General features: G+C 33.4%; 1 protein-coding gene across 5 annotated transcripts in view; it reads right to left on the bottom strand.

The window, feature by feature from the left end:
• SERAC1 (serine active site containing 1) overlaps nt 1-14266 on the bottom strand; it is a 91898-nt gene that overhangs the window by 8604 nt on the left and 69028 nt on the right. For 3 of the 5 annotated variants that reach the window (XM_051998010.1, XM_051998008.1, XM_051998009.1), the window contains exons 14-15: nt 13493-13590; nt 2284-2466 (exon numbers count right to left, since the gene is read on the bottom strand). In XM_051998010.1, the coding sequence (XP_051853970.1) occupies nt 2284-2466; nt 13493-13590 (281 nt within the window). Of the gene's footprint in view, nt 1-2283; nt 2467-10294; nt 10452-13492; nt 13591-14266 lie in introns of those variants that run through there. The other 2 variants (XR_007953661.1, XM_051998011.1) reach the window with 2 other exon arrangements.

A 14266-nucleotide genomic window follows, 5' to 3' on the forward strand; every position in this document is an offset into this window, starting at 1 on the left:
ATGGGGTAGAGACTAGAGGGAGAGGAAGAAGGTATAGTACTTATCTTGGATCTTGTGAGTACTGAAAGCTTGCAGGTCCTTCAGCCTCAGCTGTCCCTGAAATCCTGGAATAACAAAACACTCAATAACCTAAGAAACAAAGAGAACCTAGAAGACACAAATTCAACCCATTTCCTCCAAAATGATGTAGAGCCTAGTCTCTATATAAAGACCAAAGTAAGAAAATAAACTGGAAGAATGGACAAACAAAACAAACAAACAAACAAACAAAAAAGGTATTTCTGGAAGCTCTCAAGATACAACCCAGAAAATAACTCCAAAACATCGACAAATCACTTTAAAGAAAGCTACGATTTGGGCAAAAGTTTAAAAAAAAAAAAAATCTTAAAATGTTTTTGAAAGTGAAATAAGAGTGGCAGAGGAAAAATTGAAAAGAAATTAGAGTTTAGGAAGAAAAAATTGCAAAAGGAATTAACACCTGGGAATAAGGAGTATATATTATTCAAGTAACATACTATCTCCTAATTAAAATTAAAATGGACTAAATAGAAAATAATCAAATAGAACTCCATTAAATGAGAAATATTAAAACAAAGTCTAAAGACTCAGAGGAAAACCTAAAAAATAGTTGAAGGAAAGATAATTTAAGAGTCATAGGACTACTTGAAATCCGCATATTTCAAAAAATGTAAAACTGCTCAGATCTCTTAGAACCAACAGCAAATAGAATACACTAATCATCTTCTATAACTCCCAAATGAAACCTCCTTAGAACATAATCAGAATCAAAATCCGAAGCTTCTCAAAGTAAAAATACTTCAGAATAAATTCATGTACTGAGAAGCCTCTTTTGGGATCACAGAGGAGTTGGCAGCCATCACTTTAAACAAACAGAGAGCTTGGAATACAGTATTCCAGGAGGCAAAAGATAAGTTTAAAGCCAAGAATAACTTAATCCTGAGTATAACTTGCCTATGATTATAATTTTATTGGGGGGGGAGGGAAGGAAAGAACTTTTAAAAAAATAGCAGACTTTTACAAATTATAGATGAAAAAGTGGGGCAGCTAAGTGACTCAATGAATAAAGCAATGGGCCTGGAGTCATGAAGATCTGAGTTCAAATCCTGCTTCAAATAACTTACTAGCTATGTGACTCTGGGCAAGTCTTTTAAGCTCTGTTTGCCTCAGTTTTCTCATTTGTAAAAGAAGGATGATAATAATAGGACCTACATCTCAGGATTGTTGTGAGGATCAAATGAAAACTGGCATACAGTAAGCACAATATAAATATTAGCTACTAAGTGCAAATACTGGAATAAAAAAAAAGATAAAAGATGAGTGAACAATCATAAGGGACTAAACAAAGACAAACTATTTTCATTCTAATATGGGGAGATGATAAATATGTCATCTGAACCCTGTTACCAGCAAGGGAATCTACTTAGAAAGAGGGTTTAGGAGTTGTTCCATTCTATTTTTTGACCTTAAAGAAAAGCAGACGAGAAAAAGGAAGAGGAACAATGGAGAAAATTATCTTACAAATTGAAATGCACAGAAGTGTTGAAAAATGACCACCTAAGGCTATAAACACTAAAATACTATAATGAATACTACTATTATTATAACATACTGGATATTAAGATGAATGTTAAAAATATCAAAATGTCTGAACTTGGGATTCTCCAAACTTAAAGAACTCTAACTCTCTTAAAAAAAAGTGGCTAAGATATGTCATTTTCATTTTTCCTTTCTAATTTTCTAATTGTGCGTAGGATATTAAAATTAATTATTATTCCTTGAGCAAACATATACCAGCTGAGTATTTTAAAAATGTCAAGGAAAAGTCTAACTACAAGTTATGATTTTTGTCATGAATAAGCCACTAAATCAATAAAGAAGAATTAAATAGACAGGCACAGATACATAGATAAGGAGCACTGTAACAACAAAAACTAATGCCCAAACCCAAAAAACTACATTACAATTCTACAAGAGATTTTCCATACTAGTAAAGCTGCATTATGTTAATTTCTAACAGCTATTTCCATTAACTTGTAAAAAGTAAAATAAACAACTATTAGAAAGTCACAGGAGGCTGAGTCATAATAATATATATAATGAGATAATCTGATGGAATTATTCTTTAAATTCAAGTTTTGCTGATTTATTGAAAACAATACAATAATATTACTTATTATTAACTATTTGTTAATTACATAATATTACTTTGAAAACAAAGTAATAAAATCCTTATTGTTCAGGAAGTAACAAAATAAGTATTACCCTTGCTGAGTTCTTTGACCTCAACAGAAGGAAACAGCAGATATCTGATGTTAACAGAATATTCGGCCAGATGGGACCCATGGTGAGGTACACTATAAAAAATCATTCCGCGGGTATTATTTATTAGGGAACTAAGTTCTGGTTTCTTGGAAGCATCCACCAGCATCTTTTTGACAAGAAGGCCTAAGAAACACACACAAAAAAGAAAGCATGTTAAGCAAGTAGACAATAGGCTAGAAATGTTGTGTTGCTTTTGGGGCTGCAAATTCAATCTAGAAAAATAACCAAAGTTCCTAAGAGATCGTCTAACTGTAGTTCAACATTTCCTGTATCTGTCTCTTCTATTCCTGCTTGAAGACCACTAGTTTTACTTTTTGCTTTGCATCCTTGTCATTTAGCACAGTGCCGGCTGGCATATAGTAGGTGCTTTATAATGGCTAGTAAATGAACTGGACTACTACAAGAACCTCATTCTATGTGCTTATGTTTCTCCTTTCTCCTGCTACCATCCTCACACCACTGCCAGATGAATCTAGCTCATGTATAAATATTATCAGGCCACACCTCTGCTCAAAAATATTTACTGGCTATTATTAATTAAAGTCAAGCATTTTTCTTTGGGATGGCAAAGCTTCCACAATTTGATATTCTCTTCCCTTCCTAGTTTTCTCATATTTCTTTCCTCCACACATTCCATACTCCAACCCAAACAGACTCACTTGGGGAAGGGAATACTCATTTATTAAGCACTTTGTATGTGCCAGACAGTGTCAAGAATTCCACAAATATTATTTCACTTTTTCATCTCAATCACATTGTAAGATCGGTGCTATTATCACCCCTGTTTTACAGATGAGGAAACTGCAACTGAGAAGAAGAAATTCCCCCAGGGTCACACAGTGGGCCAGTCCCCAAGGCCACAATGGAACTCCAGTTTTGTTGACCTGAGGCCCAGTGCTCTAAATGCACCATCCACCAGGAGAGTCATTTTCTGCTTCAGAAGCAGCTGGTGGCAGTTCATAAGCTCACCAAACCTAGAGCTTGGAAAACTTGAGTTTAAATCCTGCCTCAGTTTCTCCTCAGCTGTAAAATGAAAATAATAGTAACCACCTCCCAGGATGTTGTGAGGACCAAATAAGATTACACAGAGGCCATCCTTACTGTCCAATTTTCACTGAAGCCAGTCTCTTTGACCATCTCTTTCTTTCATGCATTTTCAAACTCTGGCAGTCCACTTATTCTTTCCCATCTGCTTACAGATATAACTGGAACACTCCAAAGGAAAAAGAAGCTTCCTTTGACTCTTATAACTCAACCAGCTATGATTCTATCTCTTTCCTTTCTTTATTATAAAATTTCTTGAAAAAGCTATCTAGAGCTGAAAGATTTTGAGAAGATGCCAGAGTGGGTCAGAAAATTCCAAATCTCCAGATTCTCCCCACAAAACAAAACTGCACCTTAGAGCAAACGTAAAACAAATAAAAAACAAACAAGAACAACCAACTTGGGACAACCTAAGGAGACCCAAAGAAAGACCAGGACTGAGGTTTCACTGGTATGAAGTGTGAACCCCTCCAGACTAACTCGGCAGAAACAGTAAGTGAGTACCCCCGGGGTCAGCTGGGAACTATCACCTCCTGGAGATATGGGAAGGAAGTCTGGAAAGGCTGAGTGAATCTTGGCTGATTGGATTGCCAGGCCCATCTGTGCTGCAGACATGCTCACTGGATGAGTGCAAAAGCAGTGGGGCTGAGAAATTGCTTGCTTTAGACCCTTACAGGAGAGTAGAATTCTTGGTTTTGGGTTCCAGGCCAGAGGGGAGAAATGAAGTGAAACCAGAAGTATCATTCTGTCCATCACAAGATTAGAGGTGATTACTAATAAGTTCTCATTTTAAAAAAAATGAGCAGGTAAAGGAGAAAGAATCTAACCATAGAAAGTTACTATGGGTATAGGGAAGACGAGGGTTCATCTTCAGAGGAGGATACTGAAGTAAAAAAAGTCTCTCCTACACCAAAGAGATGTTAAATGTCTACTTGCCCTGAAAGAATTTAGAGAAGAACTCCAAAAAGACTTAAAAATCAAATGAGAAACATTGAGGGGGGGAAAAAAAGCACCATCCAAGAAAAACAAGAAGATTATGGAAAGTAAGTCAACCAACTAGAAAAGGAGATTCAGAGCCTTAAAGAAAAAAAGGATTCTTTGAAAAATCAAAAATGAGTAAGGGGAAGTGAAGCTCTACGAGACCAAAAAATAACAAAGTAAAATATAAAGAATGAAAAAATAGAAGAGAATGTGAAACATCCTATTAAAAAAACCAACAGATCTAGAGAACAGATCAAGAAAACATAAGAATAAATGGGCTAAGTTCCAATAGACTGGTGATGGAGAGAGCCATCTGCACTCAGATTAGTGAGTGTGGATCACAGCATAGCATTTCCACTTTTTGTTGTTGTTTTTTGTTTTTTTTTTTGTTCCACATAATTGTGGAAATGTGTATAGAAGATATTTAACATATCTATATACACATATATATAACTTAGACATGCATTTAAAACAATGTTAATATGGCTGACATATAATGTAAATTTATCTCTTAATTGAATCTTTTTAAACTTTTTTCTAGTAAATTCTACTCTCGATCATTGTTATTGTGTTTGTATATATTTTTAATTGCCTATGTCTATGAACTCTTCTACTTTAGTTCTATTCCTTAACTTGCCATGTTTAACATATATTGGATTACTTGCTATATGGGGGAGAAGAAGAAGGGAACAAGAAAAAATTTTTGGAGCCCAAGGTTTTGCAAGGGTGAATGTTGAAAATTATGCATATATTTCAAAAATAAAAAACTTTAAAAATAAAAAAAGAATAACTGGGTTACCCTAAAGCTGTGATCAAAAAATACACAATAATACAAGAAATAATCAAAGAAAATTTTCCTGAAGAATAAGAGGGGAAAATAGAAACAAACAAACAAACAAAAAATCCACCAATCACTACTTCAAAGAGAACCTATTAAAAAAAAACACAGGAACATTACTAAATTTCTAATGCCTCAGATCAAAGAGAAAATTTTATAAGAAACAAACAAAAAACAATTCAAATATGCTAGCACTACAATTAGAAATGTCCAAGATTTATCAATAGCTATAATAAAAGACCAGAGACCCTAGAATATTATATATTGACAATAAAAAACCAGACCTGAGGCTAAAATTATTAAATCCAGCAAAATTAAGTATAATATTGAACAAAAAAAGGGACATTAAATGAACTCTCTACTCTCAGATTTTCAAGATTTTGTCCCAAAAACACCTGAAAATTTAACATTTAAGAGTCACTAATTTTAAGGGACTCAATAAGCTCAAATTGTTTGTTTTATATATGAAAATGTAAACCATGTCTAAAACTGACATTAGTAATTGGGTAGTCCAAGAAAAATTGGAACAGAGCTGAGTACATTTGACTCTAAAAAGTTTAAAAATAGTAATTATGCTATATAAATGAGATGCAGAACACACACGTATGTGTGTACCAAGAAGGATCTTCCAAAATCTATAAAGAAATATGGGAGGAGGGAATAGGATAAGATAGAGAAGGATATATAGATTTATAATAGTGAAACAAAGTTTTAGATTAATGGGATAGAAATAAAGAGGAAGGAAAAGTGTGGGCAGAGAAAATAAGGAAGGGATCCACGGATGGGAGGAGGTTAAGTAATATAAAAGCAAGTTAAGGAGTAGAACTAAAGTAGAAGAGTTCGTAGACATAGGCAATTAAAAATATATACAAATACAATAACAATGATCGAGAGTAGAATTTACTAGAAAAGAAGTCAAAAAAGATTCAATTAAGAGATAAATTTACATTATATGTCAGCCATATTAACATTGTTTTAAATGCATGTCTATGTATGTGTAAGTTTTATATATGTGTACATAAATACATATATGTGTGTGAGCATGTATGTATATGTGTATACATGTTTAAATGAAGCCTGCTTGGAGTGGGGGAGGGTGAAAAGGGAAAAAATTAAGTAAAAAGTATAAAGCAGAGAACAAAAGAATAGGAACAAAGCAAAGATAGGCAAATGTGAATATAATGTCTTCTATTATATTATTATATATATATTATATTCCTTTCTTGAAAAGGAAATTTATTATGTATTTCCAATCTTCCCTGATGTTCTGCTGGCCCCATGATGATGGGCCTTTTTTTAATCTTTCTTTTTCTATTTTGTTTTTTCTTATATTGTATTTTAGTTTTAAATTTAAAAAAAAAGAAAAGAAAAAACTCTATACACCTAGTACTTGCTCACCTTTCACTTTTTCCTCAAACCCTGGCAAACTGGTTGAAAGCTGGTATGGTTAGGTTAGACTTGAGTTCAAGTTTCATCTCTGACATATACTGGCTTATGACCCTTAATAAGATCACTTAATCTTTTTGTATTCTAGATGTATCTATAAGATACAAAGAAGGCATCATCCCATTTCTCCTGGTCATGTTTCTCTCACTGATATCATATTTTCTTCTAGACTCCTTAAGGTGAATATTTCTCAAGGCACTGCCCTTGATATCTTATCTCTATGCACTTATCCTTTTAAATATTCTTAATGATTCAATTACTATTACTATGCAGATAATTCAGTAGTGATGTCTTTTCTGAATTAAATATCCATGGCTCCAACTATCTATTGAACATTTCTATCTGAATCTTCCACTAGCAACTAAAATTTATGTCCAAAATGAGCTTATTCTCTTTCCTCTAACTGAGGAAACCTGTTTTTCTAATTTATTTCTTAATGGGAACACATTTCATCAGTTTCCTTTTGTAACTTTGGGATAATTATTCTCTTTGGTTCTCATATAAAATTCACTAATATCCATCCTATTGTGAACCTATCGGGTCTTCCCATTTTCAGTTTCTCTGTACTCTAATTCAGTCTTTATACTATTGCTATACTAATATTCCTTATGCATCACTTCACTCTTCCAGTGAAAAGTATTTGGCTGGCTTACTCATGTGGTGGTTAGAAAAAATGGTATAAGGACACTCTCAAGATCTCACTTAAGAACTCTAAAATTGATTGCATAACATCAAAGACACTGGCATAAGACTGCCCAGTATGGGTTTATCCTCAACAAGAGAAGGTGGTATGCTCTGTGAGCAAAGTAGAATTGAATTAACTCAGAAAAAAACACAAGTCCATCTCAAAAATTCATAGGGACTATTTGTGTCCGATCTGTCGCAGAGCATTCTGACTTATATTGGTCTGAGCAGCCACACTGTAACTTGACTAACAATGATGTCATCATTTTGATCCTCTTTGAGAACAAAGGACAACTATCAAGTGAATACATTCTGTACTTTCATTTCTCCATTCCTGTGCTTGGGCTGTCCTATTCCCCTTTGTCCACATGATTCCTATCTATTTTTAAAAATCTAATTCTAATGCTTACTTTTTGTGAAGCCTTCTATGATCTCAAACATTCACCCTCAGAATTTTTTTTTCTTTCTTTTTTTTTGGGGGGCTGAGGCAACTGGGGTTAAGTAAGCCCAGGGTCACATAGCGAGGAAGTGTTAAGTGTTTGAGGCCAGATTTGAACTCAGGTCCTCCTGACTTCAGGGCTGGTGCTCTATCCACTGCACCACCAAGCTGCCCCATATCATATGATTTTTATATCTCCCTCAGTATACTGAGTTTGTATAGCATAGTCTTAAATATTTGTTGAAATGAATTGACCTACGACTATAGAAGCTCTCAGAACAGAACTATAGTCATGGAGTTTATTCTTTCTCATTCACTGTGTTCGTTCCTAACACCTTAAACACCATACTGGAGACATTAAAGAAAGATGGGAGTAATGTTTTGGGGAAGTAGGGACAATACAGATGGAAAGAAAGAGAAGAGGGCCTAGAAAACCTAAAGAATCAGTAAAGATACAAACTGAGACAAATAACATATTCAACAAAGTTGCAGCCTACAAAATAAAACCTCAAAAATCAACATCCTTTTTATATAACAATAAATCTTAAGCAATAAAAAAGAAATCCCACTCCAAATAACTACAAAATGCATAAACTATCTGGGACTAGTTCTACCAAAGCACACAAAGTATCTGCATAGATTTAATTACGAAATACTTAAAGAAACAGAAAACAATTTAAATAGCTAGGGAAATAATCAGTGCTAATGGCTTGGCTGTGCCAATATAATAATAAATGAAAAATGAAAATACTACCAAAGTTAATTTATGTTTTTAATGCAATACTGTTCAAATTAACAAAGAGATGTTTTATGAAACTTGATAGAAATATTAACAATGTTCATCTGGAAAAATAAAAGATCTAGAACAGTGGTGCCAAGCTTAAATGGAAACTATATTATAAAGCAGTATTCATCAAAACCATCTGGTATTGGTTAGAAAATAGAGACAGATCAATGGAACAGGACAGACAAGGAAGAATGAGAAATAATGGAATTCAGTAACTCAATATTTGATAAACATGGCAAACAGAAATTACCTGGAGAAAAACTGCATGAAAAACTGGAAAGCTGTCTGGAAGAAATTAGATTTAGACAATCACCTCACACCATATTTTACAATACATTCTAAATAGACTTGCAATCTTAATATTTAAGATCGTATTATAACAAGATTAGAAGAGAAGTTGATCACATATCTATCTCAGAGCTATGGGTAAGATGTACTTTTTTATTTAATATTTTTATTTTTCCTCAGTTACCTTAAAATAGGTAAGATGTAACTAAACAAGAGAGAGAAGAAATTGAAAAAGATAAATAGGTAGCTTTAATTAAATGAAATGGAAAAGCTACTTCACTGACCTAAAAATAAAAGCAGGTGAATAAAAAAAAAATTTTTTTGTGTCTAATTTCTCTGATAAGGGTTTGATATCAAAAAAATATAAACAATAAATACATACAAGACTAGTAGATAAGTAGTCTAAGGATAAGAACAATTCCCAAAAGAAGAATTGCAAAGTAATCACAACTTTGCACCTACATGCAAGTGTCTCTAGAAATCACTAATAATAAGAAATACAAATCAAAACAACCCTGAGGTTACACCTCACATAAAGCAAAATAATTAAAGATGACAAAAAATGACAAGAATCAAGGCTGGAGGGGATGTGCAATGATAGAAACACTAATATTTTATTGATAGAATTGTGAAATGGTCACATCCATTTTAGAAGACAACATGAAATTATACAAATAAATTATGCAAAAGAAGTGACTAAATATCTGTGCTCTTTGAACCACAGACACTTCATTTCTAGGCCAAGGAAGTCTTTAAATTCACCAAGATATTTATAGCAGTACATTTTATGACAGCAAAGAATTGGAAATAAAGTAGATGCCCACTGATTGGGAAATGGCTAAACAAATTGTGTTACATGCATATAATGGAATATTACTTTGCTATAAGAAATTGTGTATGTGATGAATATAGAAAACATGCAAAGATTTTCATGAAGTGATATGGAGTAAGATTAGGAGAGCCAAGAAAACAATATATACCACCACAAAAATGTAGATTAAAAAAAAATAACTATATACACACAAAATTCAAAAATAAAGGTGACAAAATCATAAAGCTTATGTATACTTGAATGAAGAGACATGAGAAGACATTCTTAACCTCCACCCTTCATGGAGGTAGGAGGTCCAGAAATATCATCAGCACAGAAATGATAATCAACTCCATGGGAGCTAATGTATAGTGGGAAATGGGTGTCACCTCTTTTTTTTAAAAAAAAATTTCAGCAGTATTTATTTTCCCAATTACATGTAGAGATAGTTTTCCTTTCCTTCCTTTCCTTCCTTTCCTCTTCTCCAAGACAGCAAGCAATCTGTTATAGCTTATACATGTATAATCATTTTAAACATATTTCCATATTAGTTATGTTGTGAAAGAAAAATCAGAAAAGGGAAAATCCACGAAAGAAAAAAAAAGCAAACCAAAAAAAGGTGAAAATACAGACCTGAATTCAATCTTCATAGTTCTCCCTCTGGAAACAGATGACATTTTCTATCTAAAGTCTATTGGATTACATGATGATCAATTCTGATGGACATGGCTCTCGTCAACAACGAGGTGGTTCAGACCAATTCCAATTGTCTTGTGATGAAGAAAGCTATCTGCACCCAGAGAGAGGACAGTGGGAACTAAATGTGGACCACAACATAGTATTTTCACTCTTTTTGTTGTATGCTTGCATTTTGTTTTCTTTCTCTTCCCCCCAACCCCTTTTTGATTTGATTTTTCTTATGCATCATGATATTTGTGAAAATATGTATAGAGGAATTGCACATGTTTAACATATAGTGGATAACTTGCCAATTGGGAGAGGAGATGGGGGCAAGGGAGGGGAAAAAATTAGAACACAGGGTGTTCTAGAGGTTTCTAGAGGTGAATGTCGAAAATTATCCATGTATATATATATTTTGAAAATAAAAAGTTATAATTAAAAAATACAGAAAAATATTTAAAGTCTGTTGGAATTGTCTTGGAACACTATTGCTGAGAATTAAGTCTATCACTGTTATTCGTTACATAATTTTGTTGCTGATGTGTACAATGTTCTCTTGGTTTTATTCACTTCACTCAGCATCAATTCATGTCAGTCTCTCTAGGACTTTCTGAAATCATCCTGCTGATTGTTTCTTATAGAACAATAATCTTCCATAACATTCATATATCATAACTTATTCAGCCATTCCCCAACTGATGGGCATCCATTCAGTTTCCAGTTTCTTGCCACTACAAAAGGGCTGCACATATGGGTCCTTTTCCCTCTTTTATGATCTCTTTGGGATATAAGTTCAAGAGAGACACTGCTGGATCAAAGGGTATGCAAAGTTTGATAGCCCTTTGAGCAAAGTTCCAAATTGCTCTCCAGAATGTGTGGATCACCTCACAACTCCATCCTTAGGGGAGTGTCTCAGCATTAAAGTCCCATTTTTCCCACATCCCCTCCATCATTTATCATTATCTTTTCCTGTCATCTTAACCAATCTGACAGGTGTGAGATGACACCAGAGGGAAGACAGGAATCTCAAAAACCTAGAAAGAAGAGAATATCAAAAAGGAAATCAACAGATCAAAAGCTGCAAAAAACTGAGGAGAATGAGGATTGAGAAAATACCACTGGACTGGGTAATGAAGAGAATATTAGTAACATTGAAGAGAGCAGTTTTGGTGCAAAAAATGAAATAAGAAACCAAGTTATAATGAGGTAAAGAAGAGAATAAGAAGAGAGAAAATGAAAGCCACCTATTATTCATGGCCTTTTTAAGGATTTTAGTCACAAAGGGCAGAAAAGATCTAAGACAATAGTTAGCATGGTTGGCAGGATTAAGTGAAAACTTAAAATTATAAAAAAAATAGCTTTTTATTTTCAAAACATATGCATAGTTAGTTTTCAATATCCACCCTTGCAAAACCTTGGGTTCCAAATTTTTCTCTCTTCCTCCACCCTCTTTCCCTAGGCAGCAAGTAATCCCAATATGTTAAACATGTGCAATTCTTCTATACATATTTCCACAAATATCATGCTGCACAAGAAAAATCAGATCAAAAAGGAAAAAAAAAGAGAAAAAAAATGCAAGCAAATGAAACAAAAAAGATGAAAATACTATGATGTGGTCCACATTCAGTTACTACCATTCCTCTCTCTGGGTGTAGATGGCTCTCTCCATCACAAGGTCATTTGAACTGGCCTGAATCATCTCATTGTTGAAGAGAGTCACATCCATCAGAATTGACCATTGTATAATCTTGTTGCCATGTAAAATGATCTCCTGGTTCTACTCACTAAGTGAAGACTTTTTAATGATGGGAGGGACACAGGCATGCAGCAAAGAAGTCAGTATACAGGGAGAGAGTAAAGCTAGAGATAGAATGGGGATAATAGAGGGATCAATCTGTTGGAAGAGAAGGGATGGAACAGGATCACTTGAACAAGCAGAGAAGTTGGCCTTGGCAAAGTATAAGTACACCTCTCATTGTATGAAATAGGGTGAAGGAGTTAGTTCTGGAAGAAGGCATATAAATGACATGAGACGAGGAAGAGAGGAGAAAAGGGAGATCATATATAGTCTCAATACTATTTCACATATGGGAAGACTAAGTGGAAAGGGAAGAGGGAGAGATTTTGGGGAGAACTATATTGATATAAAAAACAGAATACATTGATAAAAACTTATTTAGAAAAAAAATTAGTACTGAATTGAAGTTTAAGTCTTTTGCTGTCATGACAATATATATATCCTTCCCAAGAGGAATGAAATTAAAAAGCTAAAAATTGGTAATTTAGGGTAGGGGGTTCAATCTTTGATCCTGTTTAACATCTTATCTTGCATCTATGGAATGAAAATCTTTCTTTTTAAAATGAACAGCTTCTTCAGTTTCCTCACCAAAGATATGGAAAGGAAATAAAATACTATATGAATCTGGAAATCTTTAAAAAAAGTTTATAAGTAAAAATATCATGCTTCTTCCAATCAACTGGTACCAGTAAAATAAAAATTCTATCAAGCCATTCATAGATATTGTTTTTATTTTTATCATTGATTGTTGTTTTGATTATATGATCTGACAGACTGACTTTCCTATGTCAATAAAGACAATCATAAATTTACATGCCTTATCAAGAAAAATGCCAGTTAGCACTTTGGATTCAAAGGTCCAAGTTATTTATTTGAAAATTTAAGTAACACAAATTGGAAAAACTGGTTCACAGGAGAGCATTGTACATAATAACAACAGGATTATGTGATAATCAACTGTGATGGACTTGGCTCTTTTCAACAAAGAGGTAATTCAGGTCAATTACAATAGACTTGTGATGGAGAGAGCATCCATCCAGAGAGGGGACTGTAGGGAATGGATGTGAACCACAACATAGTATTTTCATTTTGTTGTTGTTGTTTGCTTGGCTAATTTTTGTCTCCCTTTTTTGATCTGATTTTTTTTGTGCATGATAAATGCAGAATTGCGCATATTTAACGCATTTGCTGGCTAGGGAAGAGAGGTGTGAGGAAAGGGAGGGAGAAAAATTTGGAACACAAAATTTTTGCCAGGGTGAATGATGAAAGCTATTTTTGCATACATTTTGAAAATAAAGTTATTATTAAAAATTTGTTTTAAATTGATTAAAAAAAAAAAGAAGTGTACATACCTCCCATGCTATGTGACACCCAGATTATTGGCCTATCTCCAACACCAGCAGCTCTGAGTTTTTCAAGAAGCTCATGACTTCTGTAAGCAATGGACTTCCTAAATAAAATGAAAACAGGCACAAAATGTACAAAAAAGATAAGACAAAGCAGATACTTCAAATGGTAATTGGATGTATGCTATAGACTTCATTTTGGCATTCTGAGATTGTTCACTTACTCAAATTTTAATCTTATTGCAGGGGACATACATAGGAACTCCTATGCCAAAGTCAAATCTTCCTCATCCCCAAACTGTATTTTGTATATTTACTTATACAGAATAATTTTAAAAGAATTGAAAACTTTAAAAAGTTCAAATCTGAGCTCAAAGTAGATGATATACCAAACTGCAGCATTTTCTTTATAATTCTCAATTTTCTTCTACAATTCTTTCACAAATTAGTTTTGACTACATGTTTAACTATTCCTTCTTTTTGAGCAATATATCTTTTAAGTGTTCAGTGTTTTTTTTATTTTGTTTTTTGACTCACCCTGTATTATCTATACCGTATTCTTATCTCACATGAAAATAACAAACTGAAAATTAGGATGCTTCCTAAATGAAGTCACTCATATGGGATCAGCTTTCTATTTAAAATGTTTTCGTATGTTCTGCTGGGCATATAACATTTTTTTTTCCTATTTTGTTTTTTCTTGCTTTTCATTTAAGTTTTAAATAAAAAAAACCTTTTCATCATGTTTTACTTTTGTTTAATGACCACATTGTTGTCATA

The sequence above is a fragment of the Antechinus flavipes genome, chromosome 4 (assembly GCF_016432865.1).
Source record: "Antechinus flavipes isolate AdamAnt ecotype Samford, QLD, Australia chromosome 4, AdamAnt_v2, whole genome shotgun sequence".
Lineage (NCBI taxonomy): Eukaryota > Metazoa > Chordata > Mammalia > Dasyuromorphia > Dasyuridae > Antechinus > Antechinus flavipes.